Here is a 22531-nt window from a genome sequence, read left to right as displayed (position 1 = left end):
CTTTAGAGGAATAAAAACTGATAGAAAACTGATCATAATTCAATTATATTTTCAAATATTACTGTTAAAAAGTTCTATATATCTGTCAAATGTTGAAAACTTTTTATTTCATAATTTATAACACAACAGACATCATAATTTAATTATATTTTGCCCTTAATATGTACAAATATTTTCATGTTTCAAGCTGTTAAATAAATAAATATAAATATGGGAATTTTTTCAAAATACATTTACTTAATTTAATTTCTATTTATTTATTTATATGCATTTATTTTTATTTATTTTCATTAATTTATTTATTTATATTTATTTATTGCTATTCGAAACGTTCTACCAAAAATGTGAAACAATCGAAAAAGTTTCTTATATCCAATGTCAGCCAATCCCTAGCAATACTTGTTTTGGAGCCCCGGCCCGGCCCCTCCCAGCAATTAGCTGAGCAACTGGGCTTTAATCAAGCAGAAAATTAGCGCATTTCGCTTTTGCCAATTAGAACCCGGTCAAATGCAAAGCAAAAAGTAACAATTTTATATACATATATACATATATATATATAGGAGTGTATCTGCAGCAGTAAGTATCTCTATTTGTGTGTGTGTGTCGGAATGTGGCAAACAAAACAACTGCCGAACTCAGCGAAAAATGTTCATCTGCCTGTCGAACTTTGGGGCTTTTGTTCGGAGCGAGCTCTGGTAGATTATTGGTGGTGTCAATTGCCAGTGGCCATTTCTTTTTTGGTAATTTGCGCACTCATACCCCACCAGAATCTCCATCACCATCTCCATCTACCCCCTCCAGACATTCCACTTTAACGAGCTGAAGTAATTTCAAGACTTTCAAGACTTTGGATTGGCACTCGCCCTCTCTATCCCTCGCTCTCCCTCTATCTGAATGCTGAATGCAAATGCTGATGATGCATTTCCTTTCAGAATTGGAGCTGAAACTGCTGAAAACAGCAGATTGAAAATGGCTCCTACACATGTACGTGGAAATATATGTATGTCTCTTTTATATATAGATATATAGCGCACGTATATACTTGATTTGTATTATTTGTCTTGCAAGTTAATTGAATAAAATGGCAAATGGCGGGAAATGGAATGGATCCAAAGTGCGACAATTTCAGTTGCGCTGCTCTGGCTTTTTATTTTAGAGACATTTCATGGCATGGACTCGGACTTGGACTCAGTCTCAGTCTCAGTCTGAGACACGGACGACAACGACAAATTGGCAGCCATATTAATAACATATACGTGCAGTTGGGGGCTGGCTGCTCTGCTGGTTAAGACTTGCTGCCCTATTGTTCAGTGACCGGCTTGGCCGGCCGGCATGCTCTGTTCGCATTGTTCGCATTTTCTGTTACTTGTAACAGCATTTCAATGGCAATGGCCAAGGCGATGAGATGACTATGACGACAACGACGACGGCTTGCTTATTACTTGGGGATTGCAGATGGAACCGCACAGCATCCAGAGGCCCATTCCCAGACCCGGTCGAAACGAATTCCACATGCTATGCGGTCAGCAAGTTCTTTGTTCCCTCAATGTGCGTGCGCGCATCTGTGAAGTAGTCGGAGTCATCTATCTACGAGAATATCCGCCCATCCCCCCCGTTCCCTATATTCACAGTGGTTTGGAAAATTAAACTGAGAGGGGGATTAACATCAACTTAAGGTTATAGCTTTGCTCCATGGAATACTCGTACTGTCCACAGAATCATTCATAAATGACTAAAGTTTATACATATTTACGCGACGGTTTTCTGAATAATAGTAAATTTATCTCTTTATAACAGTTTTTTTTAATATAATTGTATTATTATTATTGTGAAATTTTGATATATTTTTTTTTAATAATAAATAATAATAATAAAATAATACTAAATAATAAAACCATAATTTAAAAAAAAAAAAAACAGAATAATAAACAAATATATATGTATAGTGAATCACTAAAAAGTATTCCACAGAACTTAAGATATGGATACTTACCTTTTTCGAAAAATATCTGTTTATACTGTAAATGTTCCTCTAGATGTACCTCAGATATATTCATGCTTGTTTTTGTAAATGTATATAATATTGATAGCTCTATATAATTGAGTATACGTAATGTACAGAATGAAAACCTGAAATTATAGGTTAAGACTTTGTCGACCATAAGCTTTCACGACCCAATAAATCTTTCTATAATAACATCGTTTCATCCTGGCATAGTGTCTCTAGATATAATAATAATAATATATTTAATAATATAATTTATGCTATTCAAAATCTCTTTAATAATTGTCAAGTATTTTAAATTACTATTTAGAAGATTTTGACAGATATTGGATATTCAATCATATTTCATTAAATCTAAAGAAGTATTTTTCAAAAACTGATGAGGCTTATTTATTGGATATATGGGAACGTAGCTCTACTTAGTTCCCACTCAATTTACACCTTGATATATCACCATTTGAACCCACTGTACCGCTCTGTGACCCCACATCTAATTTATGTTTGACGAATCTAACACTCTGCCTGCTCGGCCACGATGCCAGGCCCCAGAGTTTCAGTCGTCGGTCCTCTATTCGAAAAAGATCCAGCGGCTGCCCATAATTTATGCCCCAATCACTGTCTACTTTTGTTTGCTCTCCCCAACGCGAGGCAGAGGCGAGGTGAGGAGTACGATGTCCCATGTCCCATGTCCGTCCCTAGCGGCGCGGCGTGAAGTTGCCTAATTATGAATTAATTTCTTGAAATATTGGCAAAGAATTTGAATGTTTTCTAGAATTATTTATGGCCACCATTAAGAGTTCCTTCTGCTGCGCTTAGTTTCGTCTTGTCTTGGACTGCTCAAAGTGTTTTAGGCGTTGGGAATTCTTGTATATTTTTTTTTCTATTTAAAGCTGAATAAAGACATAATCGAAATTATTAATATATGTCGCCATGTGGCAGCCAAATGAATTCATACTTCATTGATATTTATATAAATTTATAGAGAGAGAGAGAGAGAGGCCCGCTCGTGTTGAAAACAATTGATGAGACAGGCTCTCTCATATCATGGGGAATTTATGAACCCCACCGGACGGGACGGAGCTCTTCTCCGAACCTTTTACTTTTTGCATTTTTAATCACAAAACTCCCGTCTTAAGTTATGCGAAATCTTTGGATACGATAGGGATCTCTATGTATGTTTCAAGTCCAAATAAAGTCTATAATATATGACCTTTAAGCCTTAACTGTATGCGTTGTAAATTACAGGGCCCTCGGTTTCAGGCCCATGGTTTCAGGCATGGGAGGGAGTCAACTTTTCGGTTCATTTCGATATTTTATCAATATGAATTAGCATATGAACTGGTCTGCCATCCGTGGAGCATGCCACATTTTTGATGGGTCACTTGTGGCAAAAGGCTGTCGGACTTCGTCGGGTATTATCCGCTTGATTGAGTTATGAAATTGTTTTTAGATATACATAGTTTCTCCTTGGATGGTCTAGATGAAATACTATTCATTGGTGGATAATTATAAAATTTATTTAAATAAAGCTGGAACTAATTTTCTTTCAGTATACCCAAATATAAATGGAAACACACCCATATTTAAATTAAATGTTCGCTTTTTTAATACAAAATAGTCAAATAAAATAAAATGCACTTTCATTTAAACGTGAAGGTATACAAAAGTTATTTTATTATTATTTTTTTTTTTTTAAATATAATTTTTTTAAGTTGTAGGAAATCTACAAAAATATGACAAAATTTAATTTAAGTACAAATATATTAACTTGAAAAAGGAGATATATATTATTTTAATTATTTATTTATAACTTTATTATATATTAACAATTTTTTTCTGATGGAATAATTATTTATATGTCAGGCCTTTGTTTATCTGAGTTTTCATCTTTAAGCTAGCTATATCCTATTCCCTTTAAATAATACACATCTGTTGTTCTTCTCCGATAGGATTTCTCCTCCTTTAAAGCAATACTCTCATATATTCCTCTGCGCCACAACGCATTATCTTAAAGAACAGCACACATATATATGTATGTATGGCTCCGATTAGCTCCAGTTTGTTCAACATTCAGCGATGGCAAAATCATGAAAGCATAACCAGTTTTTGTGCGGAATATGAAAACAATAATTCACATTGGCCGCAAGCAGCCAGCGGGCCAGCGCCAGCCATTAAAAACTCATCACCGGCCAACTGGAATGAGCGGTGGGGTTGTGCGTCTTCTCTTCGATACGATACGGATACGGATTCCGATACTCTACTCGCATGAAGGGGAGTGTCCAAGAGACTTGCCTCCGTCGTCGTCGTCGTCGTTGCTTGAAAACTTTGTTTGATGCTTGACTGCACACCGACACGACACAGTGCCACGAAGATCTCGATTTGGTTGCCTGAGATGCGCCATATTTATTTAGGGGATCTAATTTGATTATAAACTTGGTCTGGGTCCCACTCCAAGATTCTCGGGGTGGACGCCCACAAAATTTACAAAATATTTAAAACCGAATTTCCGGCAAAATGAATTGTTATTCAAATAATTCTAATTTGTAGGGTAAAAGCGGGTGTGGGATCTGCTTCTGCTACTGCTTCGGGACTTCTCACGACGAGTCCCCTTCCCCATAATTACAGGGAGAGAGAGAAAGAGAGAGAGCAAAAGCGGGACAATCTGTGTAAGGGCAGAGAAGAGGAGAAACCCTCTGTCGTATCGCTTAGTACACATCTCTTGTGATCTCTCTTCTGATCCTTCGTCTGCGGCTTCGTTTTACTTTACTTTTGGATCTAATTGCAGAGCGGGGCGACCTTTTTTGCTGCAATTAAAATGGAACCACGACCAGAGGCAGAGGCAGAGGCAAAGGCAGGCGGCAGCCCATCCAAGCATCGCATCTAGACTGCGATTTCAGACGAACGCAGGAGCAGAAGCAGGAGGAGGAGGAGGAGAACAGCATGCCGGAAAAATCGACTCAAATTACAGAAAGAGACTTACCATCGGGTCGGCTACTGCCACACAGCTACTGGTACTGCCACACAGCTACTGGGTACTGGGTACTGGGTTACCCTCTTACCCTTACCCCCAGATCGGGTCGGGTGGTTGGGTTTCAGGGTCTCGTGTTTTTACTGGGAAGAGCAGAAAATTTGCGTGTCCTAATTGCCAGCTGTCAGTCAAGCTGATTTCTGCCAGTGTACTGCTGCCAAAATTTCTGCTAAATTAGAGCGATTTCTCGGCCCCTCTGATAGATTTTGATCTAGGATACAGTTCGGTAGTCGGTTCGGGGAGTCTTGGGATCTGATCGTATGTGCATATGTATATGTATGTTCTCCCATGTTTGTTGTCTACAATTTCATGCGGTCATGAGTTTCGGTTCGGGTATTTAGTCTAATGTTACCCCTAAACGAGGCTTTGGCTACGTAATTTTATGTCTTCATTGGGGGATAAAGAGATCCTATCGGATAGATAGCAAGCAATACAGGTGGTCTGCTTTACAGTCCCCATTAAATGTAATGGAAAATCCTTTTGCAATTATTCTCAGGCATATCGTTTTGTATTCTGGAACCCACTGACCTCTTGAAGCATTTTCCTTTTGTTGAGTTTACGCTTCGATACAGAAACAATTAGATCAAGGAATGAAAGAACTAATTATTCATGAATTACGAGTAAGAATTAAGTAAGTAGAAGACCAAACAAAATCCAACTGACCTTAAATCATTTAATCAGCAAAAGGAAAAGCAGCCTCCGGCAACAGCAGCCTGGAATACGAATATTTGCAAAAACTCAAACTCAAACTTGGGATGACAACTGTTTGCAGATTATAATCTTTCACAAAAAAACTCTCTCGCAGAGACACCCGAAGAGACTGGTGGTGTCCGAGGACTGGGCCCTGTCCAGCAGAGCAGTTCAGTGTCCAGCAAAAAACTTGCTGTGACACTTGTTAGACGAGCTGACAGCTGCTGGACTGGACTGGACCTGGGCCTGGACTCTCTGGGAAAGGCCCAGGATGGAGAGGGGACCACGACCCAATGCAGATGTTGTCGTCATCATTCTCGTTGTCCTTCAGATGCCTGTCTCTCTCTCTCTCTCTCTCTCTCTACAGCTGCCGAGGCTGCCGGGGCTTGCCGAGAACTTGGACCGGACAATGCGATGACGACGGCGACAACTTTTTGCATGCGAAACGACTTTGACAGACGCCATAACTTGGACTAGAGCAACGCCTTAACCCAGGGGCAGCTTCCCAACTTCCCAGTCTCTACCCAGCCTCTCAGCCTTCCCAGTAGCGTCTCTCGCTCTCGCTCCCAAGTAATGAGGACAAAGTTTTGCATTCGTAATGTGGATTGCAGTGCAACTGCGACTACCACTGGACCCGATACTGCCTACTGCCTATAGCTATAGCTTTTTCGGTGGTGGTCAGGCGTGGTGCAATTTGCAAACTTCATTTATTCACGCCCGAAGCGAAGCGCTAGATCCCGGTCCTACTTGGATGCCGTGGCCTGTTGTGTTTGCCTACCAGTTTGGCCCAAGAAGAAGTTTCGACGCTTTCGACAAGGCAGCAGAGCCAAACAACTCAACAGACCCTCAACAGACACCGGTCTGGCTTCACTCTGGAGTTGGGTTTGTGTCTTGAAAGTCACCGATTTGTCACTTGGCTGTTTAACCGGACTTTGTTCCAGGAAAGAGGATCTTGTCAAGGAGTTGAATGTAAGTTTGAATCGCAGAATGGCGATTCGATGGATTACGGGGATTATCACAGCAATTGGTAAGACATATGCGAACTCATTTAATTTATTTATATTTTATCTATTTTATTCTATGCACATCCCCACGATACATTTACTTTACATTTAACTTACATTTATTTTATATATTTTAGTATTTATAATTGTAATTTTACACTCTATTTTATTTATTATCATAGCATATTTTTTATCAGCATCAGTAGACTCTCGTGTCTAGCTCTCTCCCAGTAAGACTCTTCCGTCTAATTTTGGGGCGTGAATATTCACAATGATTCACACCCTTGAAAAGCTTCTTCGATCAACCGCTTGCACCTCCTATACAAGCATATACTTTCTTCCAATTGCGACAATCAAAAGCAGACCACATGAGAGAGGAAATAAGAGAGGAGTAATGTCCAGAGATGCTCTCAACTATAGTTGATCGCATTTTAAATTTATTTAAATTGAATTAAATGGCTGCAATTTGTGCGGAACCGCCAATAGGACCTAGCGACATCCATGAGGTTGATAATGATGCGATAAATTACGCCCCAGTACCAGTCCCAGATGAACAAAGAACTTTGCCAGTCCGTCATCGTCTCACTCAATTGGTTGTATCCGCCCGCCCGGCCATCTAAATGGGCAATATGGCGATTGTCAGAGCGATTTTCATTTTCCATCTTACTACAGTTTTATATCACATTTTGTATGTCTTTTATTTTTTCTACTGTCTGTCACACAGCCACTGTACAAGTTGTCGACTCGCTGATTAGTTTTATTAAATGAGCAGTTGCGGTGGCAGCTGAAGGCGCACGTTATAAGTATAAGTACATATGTACCTCTTGCTGACTAAGAGTGACGGGATCTTGGGATGCATTCAATTATAATGTGAGTGGTCTGAGGGTACTATGTGAGTGGCTGCTTTGAAGAAAAAAAATTCCACGATAGAACCACAGAAAAACACTAAATTCAGCGTTAATATGAAGCTAATCAAATTCGATTTTGTTCTGATGAAAATCGACATATATGTATATGTGTACATCATATGTATGTGGCAAGTGTCATGCGCTCAAACAAGAAATAAAATAAATATAATAAGCTCCAAGTAATACTTTCGGGAACGACTAAATTTTAATAGTATTTATTTCAATAAATAATAATTAAAATATTAATTGTACTATAATAATAATATAATATAATAAAAAAATAATGGCAAAAAAAAAAGAAAATGTAACAACCAAAAAACAATTGCATTCTTCTGATTGATAATGATTCTTCCTTCCACTCCCCACCCTCCACATTCCCTCCCTACCCATTCCCTGCCATTCATATTCAGTCGGCGGCGGCCTTACTCACGTTTTTCTTTCATGGCAAAATAAGTTCAATGACACAAAAATAATACAGAATAACAATAAGATATAATATCTTTAGCTCTTTGTTCGCCTGCTTGTTGGCTGTGAGAAACACGCCCCGTCTGCGTTTGGAGACTCCTTTATTGTAAGGGCGTGTGACAGAGACAGAGACACAGAGAGAGAGACCTAGAAAAAGAGACAGAAGGCAAGAGAGCGAAGGAGAGAGCGAGAGAGCATTCGCTTGGCTATTATTTGCATCTTTCACTTTTCAACTCTTTTGGGGCATCGTCGTCGTCGTGTCGTCCCTATGGCAATATGAATGTGGGGCAGGCAGCCGCCCCGTCTCTGTCTCTCTCTCTGAGTCTGGTTCTCTCTGAATCTCCCTGACCACATAAAATCGATAAAAGAACCTTCCTCTCTCGCTCACTATTGTTCGGGTCCTGCATCAAGTTCAGAGCCCAAAAACTAATGCCATTTGATTGTTCCAACCAACCCATACAGGGCATACAAGCCGACCTCGAACCGACTTTCACTTTCAGCCAGAATAGAATAGAGAGAGCCTCAACAATCAAGGCAAGTGAATGACTGCCTGGCTGACTGACTGAATGAGTGAATGAATGAATGAATGGCTATACTCATCAACACGTTCACAATTTCAATGGCCACAACTTCGCGCTTATCATCATCATGCAATCAGGATACACATACCCATATATATGTATATGTATAGAGAACTAGTAGCGGCGGCACTCACACTCACCCTATCCGCCCTATCCACCAGATCCATTTGTTCTTTGTCTCCCTTGTGGCAAAAATTTCAAAAGCTAGACAGAAGCAACCTGTTGCCACACACACGCTCGTCGACTGAAACTGAACTGAACTTTGCCATGGAATGCAATTTTCAACAACGTCATCATCATCATCAACATCATGTGGCAAGAGGGCCACCACAGTAGTATGCAGTACGAGAGAGAGTACGTTCCCTGGCAGAAGCCACACAGCATACAGCAAAACGCACATAATACATTCAACAAACAATTGAAATTTCGTATACAATTGCGAATTGAATGAGGAAATGAATGTGTAAAATGAATAAGTCTGAATAGCGTCTGTGTCTGTGTCTGTGCCTGTATAGCCATCTCTACTTCGCTCTCTCTCTGTCCCTCTCACTCTGTCTGTCTCTCCTGGCTGCGTGTGTGTGGGTTCGTCTACAAGTGTCGAGACGGGTCGTATACGTAATTTTTTCTGCACTTTTTTGTTCTCGACCTGGCTTTCTGCTCTGTTCTGTGCTCTCTGCAGCCTCAGAGTGTTTGCAGATTTTTCCTTTTTTTGTTTGCTTGTTTTTTGGGCGTTGTTAAACGGATAAACTCGTAAAACAGTTGCCGGCAAAAGTTGCAAGAGCAAAACATTTAGGGACCGTTTGAGATTTGAGCTTAGAGTCAACACACACACACACACGCACACAACGGAAGTGAGTGAAGGTCTGGCCTAAAAGTTGGCAGGAAAAAAGTATGCAACAAAAGAAATGAATTTAACCAAACATTACTTTGATTTTGGGTCTGGAATATCGATCAAAAAATCTATAATCTGACCAATAAATTTATAGCAGATACTCTAAAAAATATAGTTCCTAAAATTCAGCTATAGAAATCATTTTCCTGGCATTAGAAATAGATTATCTTTAAGGCTTTAGCCAAACTAAATGTGGAATCGGATCTAGTAAATATTTTTGTAAGTAAATAGGCAAAATAAATAAGTAGAGAGCATGGTAAACTCAAGCAATACTAAGCTATTTCTGCATATAAAAAAAGCAAATATTCTATTAATTTGATTGAATATTATATATTTTTAAAATATTAAAGATTTTAAAAGTCATCCAAAGTTATACGTACTTGTAAACGAACAGAAAAAAACCTTTTATCAATTTCGTAGATAGTTTCGAAGCGCATATAAAATAGATTCTAGTATTTTCTCTGAACAACTTAAGTCATGTTTCTATTATATATTTCATTATATATTTTTAGAAATGGTGAAATACTAAAATAGTCAAAAAAAATTAAATTTATCCCAAAAGACAGATCGCAAAAGATATACTAGAACTTGTAGAATTTATTTATTTTGCTATTGCTCTAATTTCGAATCGCAAAATAAATGAATTCTGCAATTCTAGTATTTTTTTTTTAACATTGAAACATTGAACATTGAAATTCATCTGTCTTTAATGTAAAGCAGGAATCGGCTCTACATATGGTCTTTATTACTTTGCATTAAAATTCCAACAAGTGAATTGCAACATGAAATAAAAAACATCCAAGCACATCCTATGAGAAGGTCTGCTATTCCACAGAAGGATATACATACATACCTAATATATACAGAGATCTACTTAATAATTTAATTATATGTTATTATTATATTATTATTATTATTATATGTTATATATTATATCGCATTATTAAAATGTATATTTATTTATATTTATTAAAATAATAAGGGCACTGGGCTTTGTTTCAGCAAAAAATTTATAAAATATCTATTTTCATTCATTTTGCAGTGATCTAAGTTATTTAAGTTGTTTTACGTTTTCACGCCTTAAAGTAAAATTTAAAAATGCAAATGTATTGGTGAAATAATAAAATATATTTTTTGATATTTCTTTGTTTTTAGGACACACACATTAAACATACTATATTTTTTGAAAACAGCTGTTTTTTAAGAGCTATTTATCTTTAAGCTATTGCGAGTAAACAGTTTGAGTAGTTTTAGAAATTAAACGCAAGCATAAAATATTCAGAATAAGAAGATAAAACTTTATGTATGCAAGATATACCTGTCTTCAAATAGAATACCACTTAAGTGCGAGTATTTCTTCAGCAAAACATTTGAATGATAAATACCGTATCTCTGATAGAGGGACCCACTACTACTACCGCTACCCGTACTATATGCAGATATCGTCCGGATTGTTCAGATTTTTGTTGTTGTTGTTTGAGGTTCGACTTGTTGACTTGCCAATTCTGTCTTTTATTGTGGAAGTGGAAATGGTGGAAGTGGAAGTGGGAAGTGTTTGTTGCCGGCACGGGGCTGCTGCTGCTTCTCCTCTGGTTGCTGCTGCTGCTGGTTGCCTTTTTTGCCATTGTCCATTGTTGCTGTTGCGTTTTTATTTCTTTTATTATGTACGAATGTTTGTTTGTGTAATGCTCTCCCGCCCATTGTTGGGTGTGTGTGTGTGCGTGTGAGTGGTTTTTTGTGTATGAACAATTAAAACTCTTTACAATGACCTTGACTTTGTTTTTTGTATGGCTATATGGCTCTCTATGACTCTATGGCAATGGTTGTACTATGTGAATGTCTGTGAGTGTATTCGTGAGTGAGTGAGCTTCCTTTTCATTCACACGCGCCCAGCACGCTCAAACGTCAAACATTAAACACAAACAAATACTACTAAAGCCAGACCAACAACAAAAGCCGTCTGAGTGTCTACTCGTCTCTGAGTCTGAATCCCGAGTCTGAGTCTCGAGTCTGGGTCTGCTTCTGCGTCTGGTTCAGTTTTCGGTTCACTTTTTTTGGTTTTTTTTTTTCCCATTTTCAAATGAATGGCGAATGGAATGGCTTTCTGAAGAGAGAGCAACAGTCAGTACTCCCCTGCCTTTAAAATTCCATTATACGAAAAACACCAACAATAAAAACAGGAACAAGTACATTGATAATGAAACAAGAATTGTATTTTTTTTTTCGTTGTTTGTGTGTGTGTTTGTATTTGGCATTATATTGTATGCACAATGCCATCAGCATCAGGCATCGACTTTGACTTTTTCCTTTTCTTTGGCCAAGTTTTTGTGGTTAAGATTTGCTATTGTTGTTGCTGTTGCCCAATTTTTGTTGTAGGTCAGTTTTTGGGGCAGGTTTTTGCATTGTTTGATGCTGCTGCTGCTGCTTCTGGCTGTATTATTGTTCCTTGTTGTGTGTTTTTCGTTCATTGTCAAATGATTTGCAATTGGCCATAAATTCATTAAGCAGACGAGCCCCACATTCACATATTGACTTATTCTGCTGTTTGGTACATGTATGTAAATATGCTTATGTATGAGTACACTGTTTTATGGGTTAGTAGCTCGCTTCAAGTGTTTGTGCGAGATGACGATGCGGGAAACGACGAGAAATCGATTCGTGAATAATTTTCTAAAGGCAAATTTGTGGACGATGAGGCAAAAAGGGGCTCAATTTGTATAAGAAAGGAAAGTTTAACTTGCAGATATTTAAATTTAAATTAAGGTAACCGAACGCCTTTACACCCTTCATTAATTGTTGTATTATTTTCAACTTGAAATATGTAAAACAAAAACAAAACATCATTTTAATTTTAAGAATATGTATTGAATTTTGATATAAATATAAGATATACATATATCCTACAAATTTATATTTAATTTAAACGGTTTTATATTTAGATTTAATATGGGCCATATAAAAAAGACTTTTTTGTATAGATTTATATATAAATCAAATGGAATTTCTTCCCAAATTAGTATTTAAATTCTGTTTCAATGTGACATACTTTAAGGTTGACTTTTTGTTTCTGTTGTCCCTCAAGTGAAATGTGCAATCAATCCGTTAGCCATATCGATGGCTGTGTGCTCTAGTTCTTTTGTGATTCTCGAAACCTTTAAAAACCAGTGAGTAGTGCGGTATGGGATACTGTGAAAACACCAGAACTGGAATCCAATCACTTTGCGCTAATGAAAACTGAACAAAAACGAAAACCAAAAGTTACTCATGAGCCCCCAACCAAGGGGTGGGAGGCGGATAACGGAAACAGCAGCAGCAACAGAAACAGAAAGAAAGGTACTCTACTACCAGAATATGCATTAATCGACGACGTGGATGAGGAAGGTTGAATGAAACACCTGTGGAAGAGAAAGAGAGGAAGGGGCATGCGGCAGAGGGTGACGACGGGTTAAGACAATGGCAAGACCTTTTTTGCTCATGTGATAGATATGCGAGGATGCCAGACCGCATCAAAGACACACACACAAGCGGCACATGCCAGAGATACATAGATACATTCGTATCTAGTAGTTACTGCAATGCACTTGCAGCACAGCACTCGCTTAATACATTTCTTTTTTCCATCCATCCTGCCTGCCTATACATTTATTTAGCTGCTACCTTGACGAAAACCCATTAGGTTAATAAGAAGAACTACTGCAGAAGATCCTGGAAAAGAATGAAAAAAATACATGTGTACATATCCATATACATATACATATGTAAGTATACATATGTATGTATGTATGTACTATAAGTATTTGTATAGACAGGCAAAAAACCAAAAGCCCCAAAAAAATATATGTATGTATATATATGTATAAGATGAAAAAACTATGCGCGTGAGATGCGCTCTAACGGCAAACACGCCGCAAACACTGCGGCCCCGGGCTCCTCATTCTCTGTACCCGGGACATGGACTTTTCTGTCGGCCATATTTAAAGCTAAAATTTATATGAGCGAACTTTGTTCAGCGGGTGGGAGGGGGTAAAGGGGGGGGGCTATAGCGAAATTCCTCTAGAGTTTGAAGCGAGCGTGAAGTGCGGCAACAGCGCTTGCCATAAACCCGCAGATACACAGCGGAAGACGACGACATTTTTATGGCAACACACGGCCAGAGCAGCCACAGCTGAAGGCGCAACACGGATCGATATATAGCTGTAGAGAGTGAGATGCCATTATATATGGCTGAGCCACTCGCACGCCTCGTTGATTGGTGTGTCAGGCTGCGCAAAATCCAACCCAGGCATACAGCTGCAGCCCCGCACACATGCAAGCACACACACACGGAACACAGGCAGATACGAGAGCCAAGAGCCCGAGAGCCGAGAGAGAGACGGAGAAGAAATGCGTTTATTTGATTTATTAGCAGTCGTGCCATACGAAACACTATGGTTGTCTCGCTCTGGCTGCCGTGGTGGCAGCCCCGTCTCCACTTAACTGGTTTGCACATGCCGACACACATGCACACAATACACAGATGCAGAGACCCGTTTTTAGCAGCCACCCTGTCTCGACGGCGACAGCCGCTTGCTCGAGCCACCAGCGACATTCAGTCTCTCATTCGACTCTCGTATTCGCTGTCGTCAGCACACGCGCGCACGCAACACACGGCAACGACACGACACGATACAGTACGTACGATACGATAGTACACGGCAGCTTTGAGCCCCGCTTCGTTTCGGTTTCTCGTTTTCGTTTCGGCTCGTTACCGCCTCCTCGTCGGGGCCCCGCCAGCAGTTGTTCGTGCCTCGTCATCTCAGCAACATTATTCAGGCCCAAAAAAATACAAAAAAAAAACGTGTGGCCCGAAATCAACGTAGAACGCACCTCGAACAGGTTTCGACGCCGTCCACATTTGACGGAGAAACAGAAAGGTGCTCAATTCCGCATAGTGTGGAGGTATTTTTTCCTGGACAACGCGAAAATAACAACAAAAATCGCCTTACGAAAGCTACAACATTTTGAGGCGGCACACAAAACTCATACACATTTAGTTCCGTTCCGCGACGGTTTTTAACAAACGAATTTCAAGTGTTTTTTATTCGAGCGAGAGATCGAAAACCAAATAGAAAAAGAAATAGAAATTTGTGACTGTGGAAACGAAAGAAAACAAAAAAAACGCCATTCGAAACGCTCCAAAGAGAAAAACGAGGGAGAAAAGTGTCGGCTGCCAAAAATAAAGAAGAAAATATCTTAGAAATACAAAGATATATTCGCAAAAATTGTTATGCAAGAAAAACACTTTAGAAAAAGATACTAAAAAAATATATAGTAACACAAGTGCAACATGGTTTCCAAGAAAATGTTCAAAAAATCCTAAAAACAAAACGTACGAGTATTTGCTGGATATCTACTATATAGAAAGAAACAACCAAGTATCGGAGCATAGTAAAAGTATCTAGTATCTACAACTTCAACGCGGATGATTAGCAGCATCCCGACCTAGGACCAAAAGAGACTCTAAGCAAAGCGGATCGATCGAAACACATTCCCCTCTAACAACATGCTGACCATGGAATCGGATATGAAGGGCAGCCTGCTGCATGCCACAATGCCGCCGCATCACACCAGTGCCGCTCTGCACGGCCATGCCGCCTCGCCCTACTCGGCGCTGGCGCCTCTAATGAACCTCGGCCAGTCGCATCTCACCCACTCGCAGCTGAGTCACCATAACCACCATCACCACCACATGAGCGCCCATATTGCAGCCAGCCAGAGTCCCCTCAGCTCGCTGCAGACCAGCATGGCCAATACCCTCAACGGGACGCAGGTGGGGCAACAGCAACAACAACAACAGCAGCAGCAGAGCTCTCCGCTGCACAGCTCCAGCGAACTGAGTCCCACCCAGAGCAGCATTGGTAGCCATCACATGACCTCGCCCGTGAGCCACCAGCAGCAGCAGCAGCAGCAGCAGCATTCCCAGCAGCAGCAGCATCCCACGCACATGGCCGCCGGATCCGCTTTGAGCAGCATGACCGGTGGTGGCAGTAACAACAACAACAACAACAGCGCCACGGCCAACAAGAATCAGGCGCACGCGGATCGTGTGAAGCGGCCGATGAATGCCTTTATGGTGTGGTCACGTGGCCAGCGCCGGAAGATGGCCTCCGATAATCCAAAGATGCACAACTCGGAGATCTCGAAGCGGCTGGGAGCCCAATGGAAGGACCTCTCCGAGGCCGAGAAGCGGCCGTTCATCGACGAGGCGAAGCGCCTGCGAGCGGTGCATATGAAGGAACATCCGGACTATAAGTATCGTCCACGTCGCAAGACCAAAACTCTGACCAAGACCAAGGAGAAGTACCCGATGGGTGGCCTGATGCCCGGTCAGACGGTGGGGGGACCAGGGGGAGCCGGCGACCCAGTCACGCCCACCCGCGTCCAGAGTCAATCGCAGAACCAGTCGGTACCATCGGCGGCGGCCGCAGCAGCGGCGGCGGCGGCAACGGCCCAACAGGCCCGCCAGGACATGTACCAGATGAATGCCCCCAACGGGTATATGCCCAACGGTTACATGATGCATGCGGATCCCGCCGGAGCGGCTGCCTACCAGAACTCGTACATGGGCCAGCACTACGCCCAGCGGTACGACATGGGCCACATGTACAACAACGGGTATGCGATGTACGGCACGGTGTCGGGTGGCCAGACCTCGCCATACGGCGGCAGCCTCCAGCAGCCGGGCTCCCCGTCCCCGTACGGATCGAGCAGTCTCCAACAGCAACCCGCCTCGCCCCAGCCCTATGGCGGAGGAGGCGGCGGCGGCGGTCAAGTGTCCTGCCAGAGCCATAGTCCCAGCGATTCGAGCATCAAGTCGGAGCCGGTGTCCCCCAGTCCCAGTGCCATAGCGCTCAACAACAACAATAACAACAACAACAATCACATCATGAAGCGGGAGTACGTGTCCGCCACATCAGCAGCGGCAGCAGCAGCAGCAGCAGCGGCGGCCGGCGCCGGAGGGGAGCTGAATCATCTGATGAACATGTACCATCTGCCGGATGAGCAGCGTCATCTGCTGCACTACCAGACTGACTCGCCCGATCTGCAGCAGCAGCACGCGGCGATGCACCAGCACCAGGTGCATCAAGTGCACCAACAGGTCCAGCAACAACACCAGCAGCACCAGCAGCAGCAACAGCAGCAACAGCAACAACACCTGCACCAGCAATCCCTGCGAGCGATGGCGCCGCTGGCACATATGTGAGAAATGGCCAGCGCCTATGGAGCAGCAGCCTCAACTGTGAGCGTTTCGCCGCCACCGCTGCCGCTGTCGGGTGTCTATATGCCGTCGGCGGCACAACAGCAGCAGCAGCAACAGCAGCAGCATCAACAGTTGCTGAACGGACGGCCCAGTCCCACTGCGTCCGGTTCTGGGTCGTCGGGTGGCCGCTCCTCGGCGCATTCCAGTGGCCATGCGGCCGCGCATTCACCCGCCTTGGCGGCCGCTGCCATTGCTGCCGCCGCTTATCAGCTATCCTCTGCCTCTGTCTCTGCCTCTGCCTCTGGTTCTGGCTCCGGCTCCACCGTTTCCATTTCTGGATCCGGATCGGTGTCGGGTTCGGTATCATCCTCCTCCACCTCCTCGTCGGCAGCTGCCGCAGTGGCTGCTTCTGTAGCGGCAGCCGTTGCCGGTTCGTCTGCTTCCAATGTTTTCACGGCCGCCAGCATGCTGGACATGCACCAACAGCAGCAACATCTGGAGGAGCAGCAGCACCATCATCAGCATCTCCACTACCAGCAGCAGCAGCAGCAGCAACAGCAGCAGCAACAGCAGCAACATCAGCAGCAGCAGCAGCATTATCAGCAGCAGCAGCAGCATCAGCTCTACCATCACTATCATCATCCTGGGCATGAGGCGGCAGTTGTTGCCAGTGCCGCCGGGCTCTTGGATATCTCCACATTGTAAATTATTGAAAATATTAACTAAAACACACACACAAAAACACATTTTAGCTTTAGTTTTAAGGAGAAAATTCCAAGGAAATATATAAGTAAATGATTAGAATTTAAAGAATAGTAATTAAAATGAAGCATACGCACTGTTGTATCCCCCTACAATAGGAAGATTCTACATTCCATGACACGGCATTCCATTCCCCTTCTGTTCTCGAATCGGGGTTTTCTTTCGCTTTCAAGACCGCCCGACGACAATTGTGTGATACAAATAAATTGTTGCAAATTACTCAAAAAAGACGCAGAGAAATCTTTCCACAAAACTTTTTGAGTTAAACCTTTTCTTTCTGTAAAAAAAAACTTTCTTAGAAAACATTAAATGTGTGCGTTTTGCAGGAAAATCACCGAACGGAAGAAGACCCAGAAGAAGATTTAATAAAAACTAAAAATAAAGAAAAGAAAAACCTATACACAAACAAAAAAAGAGGAAAATGAAAATATTTCAAAGAAAATAATGTCAAAAAAACAAACACATTCTATTTTATAAATTCTCTTATGCATTAAGTAATTATAATTATTATCTATTATATAAACAATTTAATTATTAATTATGCTTACAAGAAAAATACAAGACACGAGACAAACATAATTATAATTGTAATAAAACCAGCAACAAAATTATTATTATTATTAAAAAAACAAAATGAAAATGAAGGCAAAAATCTACTGTTAGAGAAAACCTAAAGAAAATTTAGTAAAAGAAAAGCAAGAAACGTGCAACAACGTGCAGCTAGGCAACAACAAGACCCAGAGACAACAAATTAAGCAACAAACAAACATTGCCAAGCACCTGGAAATAATAACAAAAACAAAACAAAAAACCCAACAAAAAATTCAGAAAAAAACAAATAAAAGAAAAATCTTTACAAAAAAATTAAAACCCATTTTTTTATTATTTTTTTACTTATGATTTCGGTCTTTGGCCTAAACGCCGTCGGGAAACACTAAAACTTGGAACACATATGTTGCACTCAAAATGTCGATATGCAGGTTGAAATGCTACCGTTTGGGTTTCGGTTTCGGTTTTGGATGGTTTTTATAATCCAGTTTTGAGCTTTTATGAGGGGGGTTGCGTCAGATGCGGAATTCTCTAGACAATGGTCGTTTGTCAAATTCACGCATTGTCAGAAAGACAAAATAAATATAAAGTTTAATGAAAGCCATTTAGCACAAGCCTTGACAAATTAGAACGAAATACCTGAAAGAATATACCCCTGAGAAAAAACCTATATATACATATATCCCTCTCTATGGGTGGTAGTCCGACTCCCAGCAATCATCCACAATGTATATGATATCGTTCGTGTCATCTGCAGGTATCTAATCTACTCGTAACTACGCCTGACATTTCAATATTTATTCTAAAGTGCATTTTGTCAATGATTAGCTGTGGGGATTTTTTTCGTGACCGGAAGCGGTAGCTTTGTACCGCACCGCCCGATGCTAATTCCCATAATCACGGCACCGCTCTGCACTCTCTCTCTCGGGGCAAGGTTAGAGCACAATTGCACAGGGATATACAACTATATGGAGATTGTCCAATCACTCGACCCTCAGCCTATAGCCATCCATAATATCCACTTAATATGGCTAATTTATGCTGGCCTGGCCCAAGCACACAACACACATCTGGGCCTCGTAAAAAATTATGATATGTATTATTAATGAAAATTACAAATTCAGAGCAAAGCAAAGCAGAGCGGGCTCGGGCACGGGCACGGGCACGAGCAAAAAACAAACAACATTTTGGCTACAACACAATTTATTTATTATGTGCAAATATTATACACAGTTTACTACAGTTTTTCTTTTTTATGTTTTTTTATCGGTGTCATTCGACCGATGCGGCTGTTGCTGTTTCTGTTGCAGATTATTATAATTTCAGTAAATAATTTAGCTCAAAACGAAAGCTGGTGCGGAATTCCAATTAAAATATTTTCCCATTTTTTCCACCTCCTTCTCCATGCATTTGAGATCTTTTTGTTTCGTTCATTTTCTCTCCTTTATTTTGGGGGCTTTACAATCAATTAGCGGATACCATTTTTTTAATTATAAAATTTACCATCTAAATTATTTTTTTCTGGGACTCTGTTTAAACCTTTGGCCCCCGCCAATGATTAAAATCTTTCATCGAATTGTTGTTTCCTTTAAAGAAGGGTATTATGATTTTTAAATGATGTTTGTATAGCAATTTTTTATAGATCTATATTTCCATTTGTTGACATGTGTGGCTCTGTATCATCTGCTTCACTCTGAACTATTCAGATTTCATGATTTATTCCTATAGTTTACATGGGAATGATCTGTACATTGGATGTTCTAAAGATATTTAAAGTAAACTGACAACAAAATTTAAAAATCGCATCACTATATGATTTATTTTTTTTTAGTTTCAATCCGGTTTCAATTCTTATCTTTTTAGGGCTATCTGAATTAAAAATAATATACATTCAGTTACAAAGTTAAAAAGATACGGATTCCAAAAATTATACAATACCAAGATATACCAAGTCCAAAATGCTTTTCTATGAAGGCCCGTAGACAGAGGGCTCGCGCGGGCTCTTACTGTATCATCTAGCTCCCATGAGTTCAATCTGGTTCAATCTAACGAACATACTTTTTATTTCTTATATTGTTTGTGTGCTGTTAAAATCGCATCTCATTTGTCTATGCACAAAATAGTTTTGGGTACATAAAATTTAGTCAAACCGAGACTCGATTTGCATTTGTTGCAGATACTTTCATGTATTTTTGGTGACTGCTTATCATTGATTTTGAGGCCTGCCTTAGGCAGTGTTGAAATGCGAGATTGTCAAGATACATGCATAAAAAATCAGAAATTTATTAATGCTACGAGCATTGAGTGTCATTTTGAACCGCACTGTGGCACTGTGTAGCTGTAGATACACATCTACATTAACTCCAAGACTCCGTTTCACATGCAAATTGTCAGAAAAAAAGAGTGACTGTGACAGATATTTGATTTGGATTTATGTATAGATATATTTCGTTCTGCTGACATACAGCTGTGTTTGCTTAGCTTCTAATTAGCTTAAAAAATTGTTTTGGCTGCTGTTTCTGTTTTAATTTCCATTTTTCTAACTACTCTGGCAATTTGTTGCAATCAGCGTGAAAAGTAAACCAAATCCCAAATGACAACATCGTTTCGTATCGTTGGCCATTAAAATTAAGAGCTAATCACGCGTTTAACAAGATTTTGTATTTGTTTTTTTTTTTTTTTGGTGTGGCCTGCAGCTGAGTCAGCGGTTCGATGGTATCGTGAGAGTTTTTCTGTGTGGCTTTGTGTTGGGGTTTTTTTTTTTTTTTTTTTACTAAGTTCATTAATTAACCATAGTAGTTTTATTTTATATTCGGTTGATACTATAATTTTATGCAATGTTTTGATTAATTTTAAGGCTTGAAGCTCGAGACAAATTTTGGGATTTTAAGTATTTTGGCAACTTTTCTACTAATAAAATGTGAAACACACACGAAACACTCTCTCCTTCAGTCAATTGTTGGCTGCAAAGATACATAGATAGAAATATTAAGCCCAACAACTAATTAAACTTTGAACAATGGCCAAAAAGTTAGCAAACAAATGCCATTACTGTTGGACTGTCTGTCTGTCGAGTGTCTGTCTGTATATTTCGAGTGTGTCTGTGTACTCCGGCCCTATTTTGATACATTTCCGTGTTGTGTGGTGTGGTGTGGAATGTAGGTTAACCAAGTGAGACATGCAACAAGAAATCGAGTTGATTCATAAGCCTAAAACTGTAACCAATCTTGAGACGATGGAGGGAGCTGCTCACTCGTACATTTCCGAGCTGCGAGTACATCAACAAATCGGATTAGTTGACAAAAATCCAATTAGTTCTGGGGCCCCACAGCAGTAACCATTTGACTGGTATGTCTTTTTTTTTTTGGATTCCAAAATTTGATGGATGTGTGTGGCATGCGTAAGAATTTGATCGATAGCCACGACGATGAATTACGAGGCAGAGAGAGCAGTACAGATATAGTTACAGGTAAATGGTACATTTAAGGGCACAGCGGACATGGTTGACAGTCACAAAGACACACACACACGGGGCACATGCAAATTGTCAGACTGCCTGGCGGCAGACCCGATCCGATCCGACCTCCGGTGCTAAGCCTGACAGTAGGAGGATGGCAGCGCACCTGCACCGGAAAAGTGGGAAAACCCCGAAAGAAAACAACCTTCGCTTTGGATAAGGTGACATGAATCGGATCGGTTCGGCTTGGTTCGGATCGGATCGACATACCTGCAGGCTGTATGGATAATGAACCTCTAAAATCCACGCCTCGCAAATCCTCGAACGGATGCAGCTATCGCCCGTTTTTGGGCAATAAAGGGCTAAACAAACAGTCCTCTCGCTCTCTGCTCGTAAGGCAAAAACAATATGACCCGAAAGATAACAATGCATATTATCATAATCACCAATAAAATTCCTAGTCGCAAATTCTAATCCATGGCAAAGATCTCTCAGGCCTCAGGCCTAAGACCTCAGAGCTCAGTCCCTCAGTCCCCTGAGTCCAGCTAAAGTTCAAGTTTATCTTCGTAATACTTCCTCCCTAGAGGAGGCCCCTGACAATTCTTGGTATTCCACACCCGCATTTTCGCTTAGTGTAATTCAATCACAGACCGAATGCGTTCTTGGAGGGGGAACGGGAACGAAGACCGCCTGCATAAAATGCGCAATCGCATGGAGCCATTGGCTAATCGCTGTCTAATTATAATTTTGCATTTTTATCGCTCTAAGGGAAGGCTTGGGGGAAAACGGAAAACGTGCGAGGGGCGAGGGCAGGCAAGGCCGTTGCTGCTACGGCTGCGGTTTGCTTTGCAATTAGGCGATTTGTCACGCCCTGATTTGTCATTGATATCCCACAGTCATAGGCATAGACTCTCTGTTGCTCACTCGCACTTGGTCTCTCGGTATCTCGG

At 40.9% G+C, this 22531-nt stretch overlaps 1 protein-coding gene across 1 annotated transcript; it reads left to right on the top strand.

The window, feature by feature from the left end:
• Nucleotides 1-14159: 14159 nt before the first annotated feature.
• Nucleotides 14160-18417, top strand: LOC108163683 (GATA zinc finger domain-containing protein 10). Its single transcript, XM_017299108.2, is given in 1 exon segment — nt 14160-18417. A coding segment is annotated over 1 exon segment (2403 nt). The 5' UTR covers nt 14160-15115; the 3' UTR covers nt 17519-18417.
• The last annotated feature ends 4114 nt before the right edge of the window (nt 18418-22531 follow it).

Source organism: Drosophila miranda, chromosome 4 (assembly GCF_003369915.1).
Source record: "Drosophila miranda strain MSH22 chromosome 4, D.miranda_PacBio2.1, whole genome shotgun sequence".
Classification (NCBI taxonomy): Eukaryota; Metazoa; Arthropoda; class Insecta; order Diptera; family Drosophilidae; genus Drosophila; species Drosophila miranda.
This window is presented reverse-complemented; position numbering and strand designations above follow the sequence as displayed.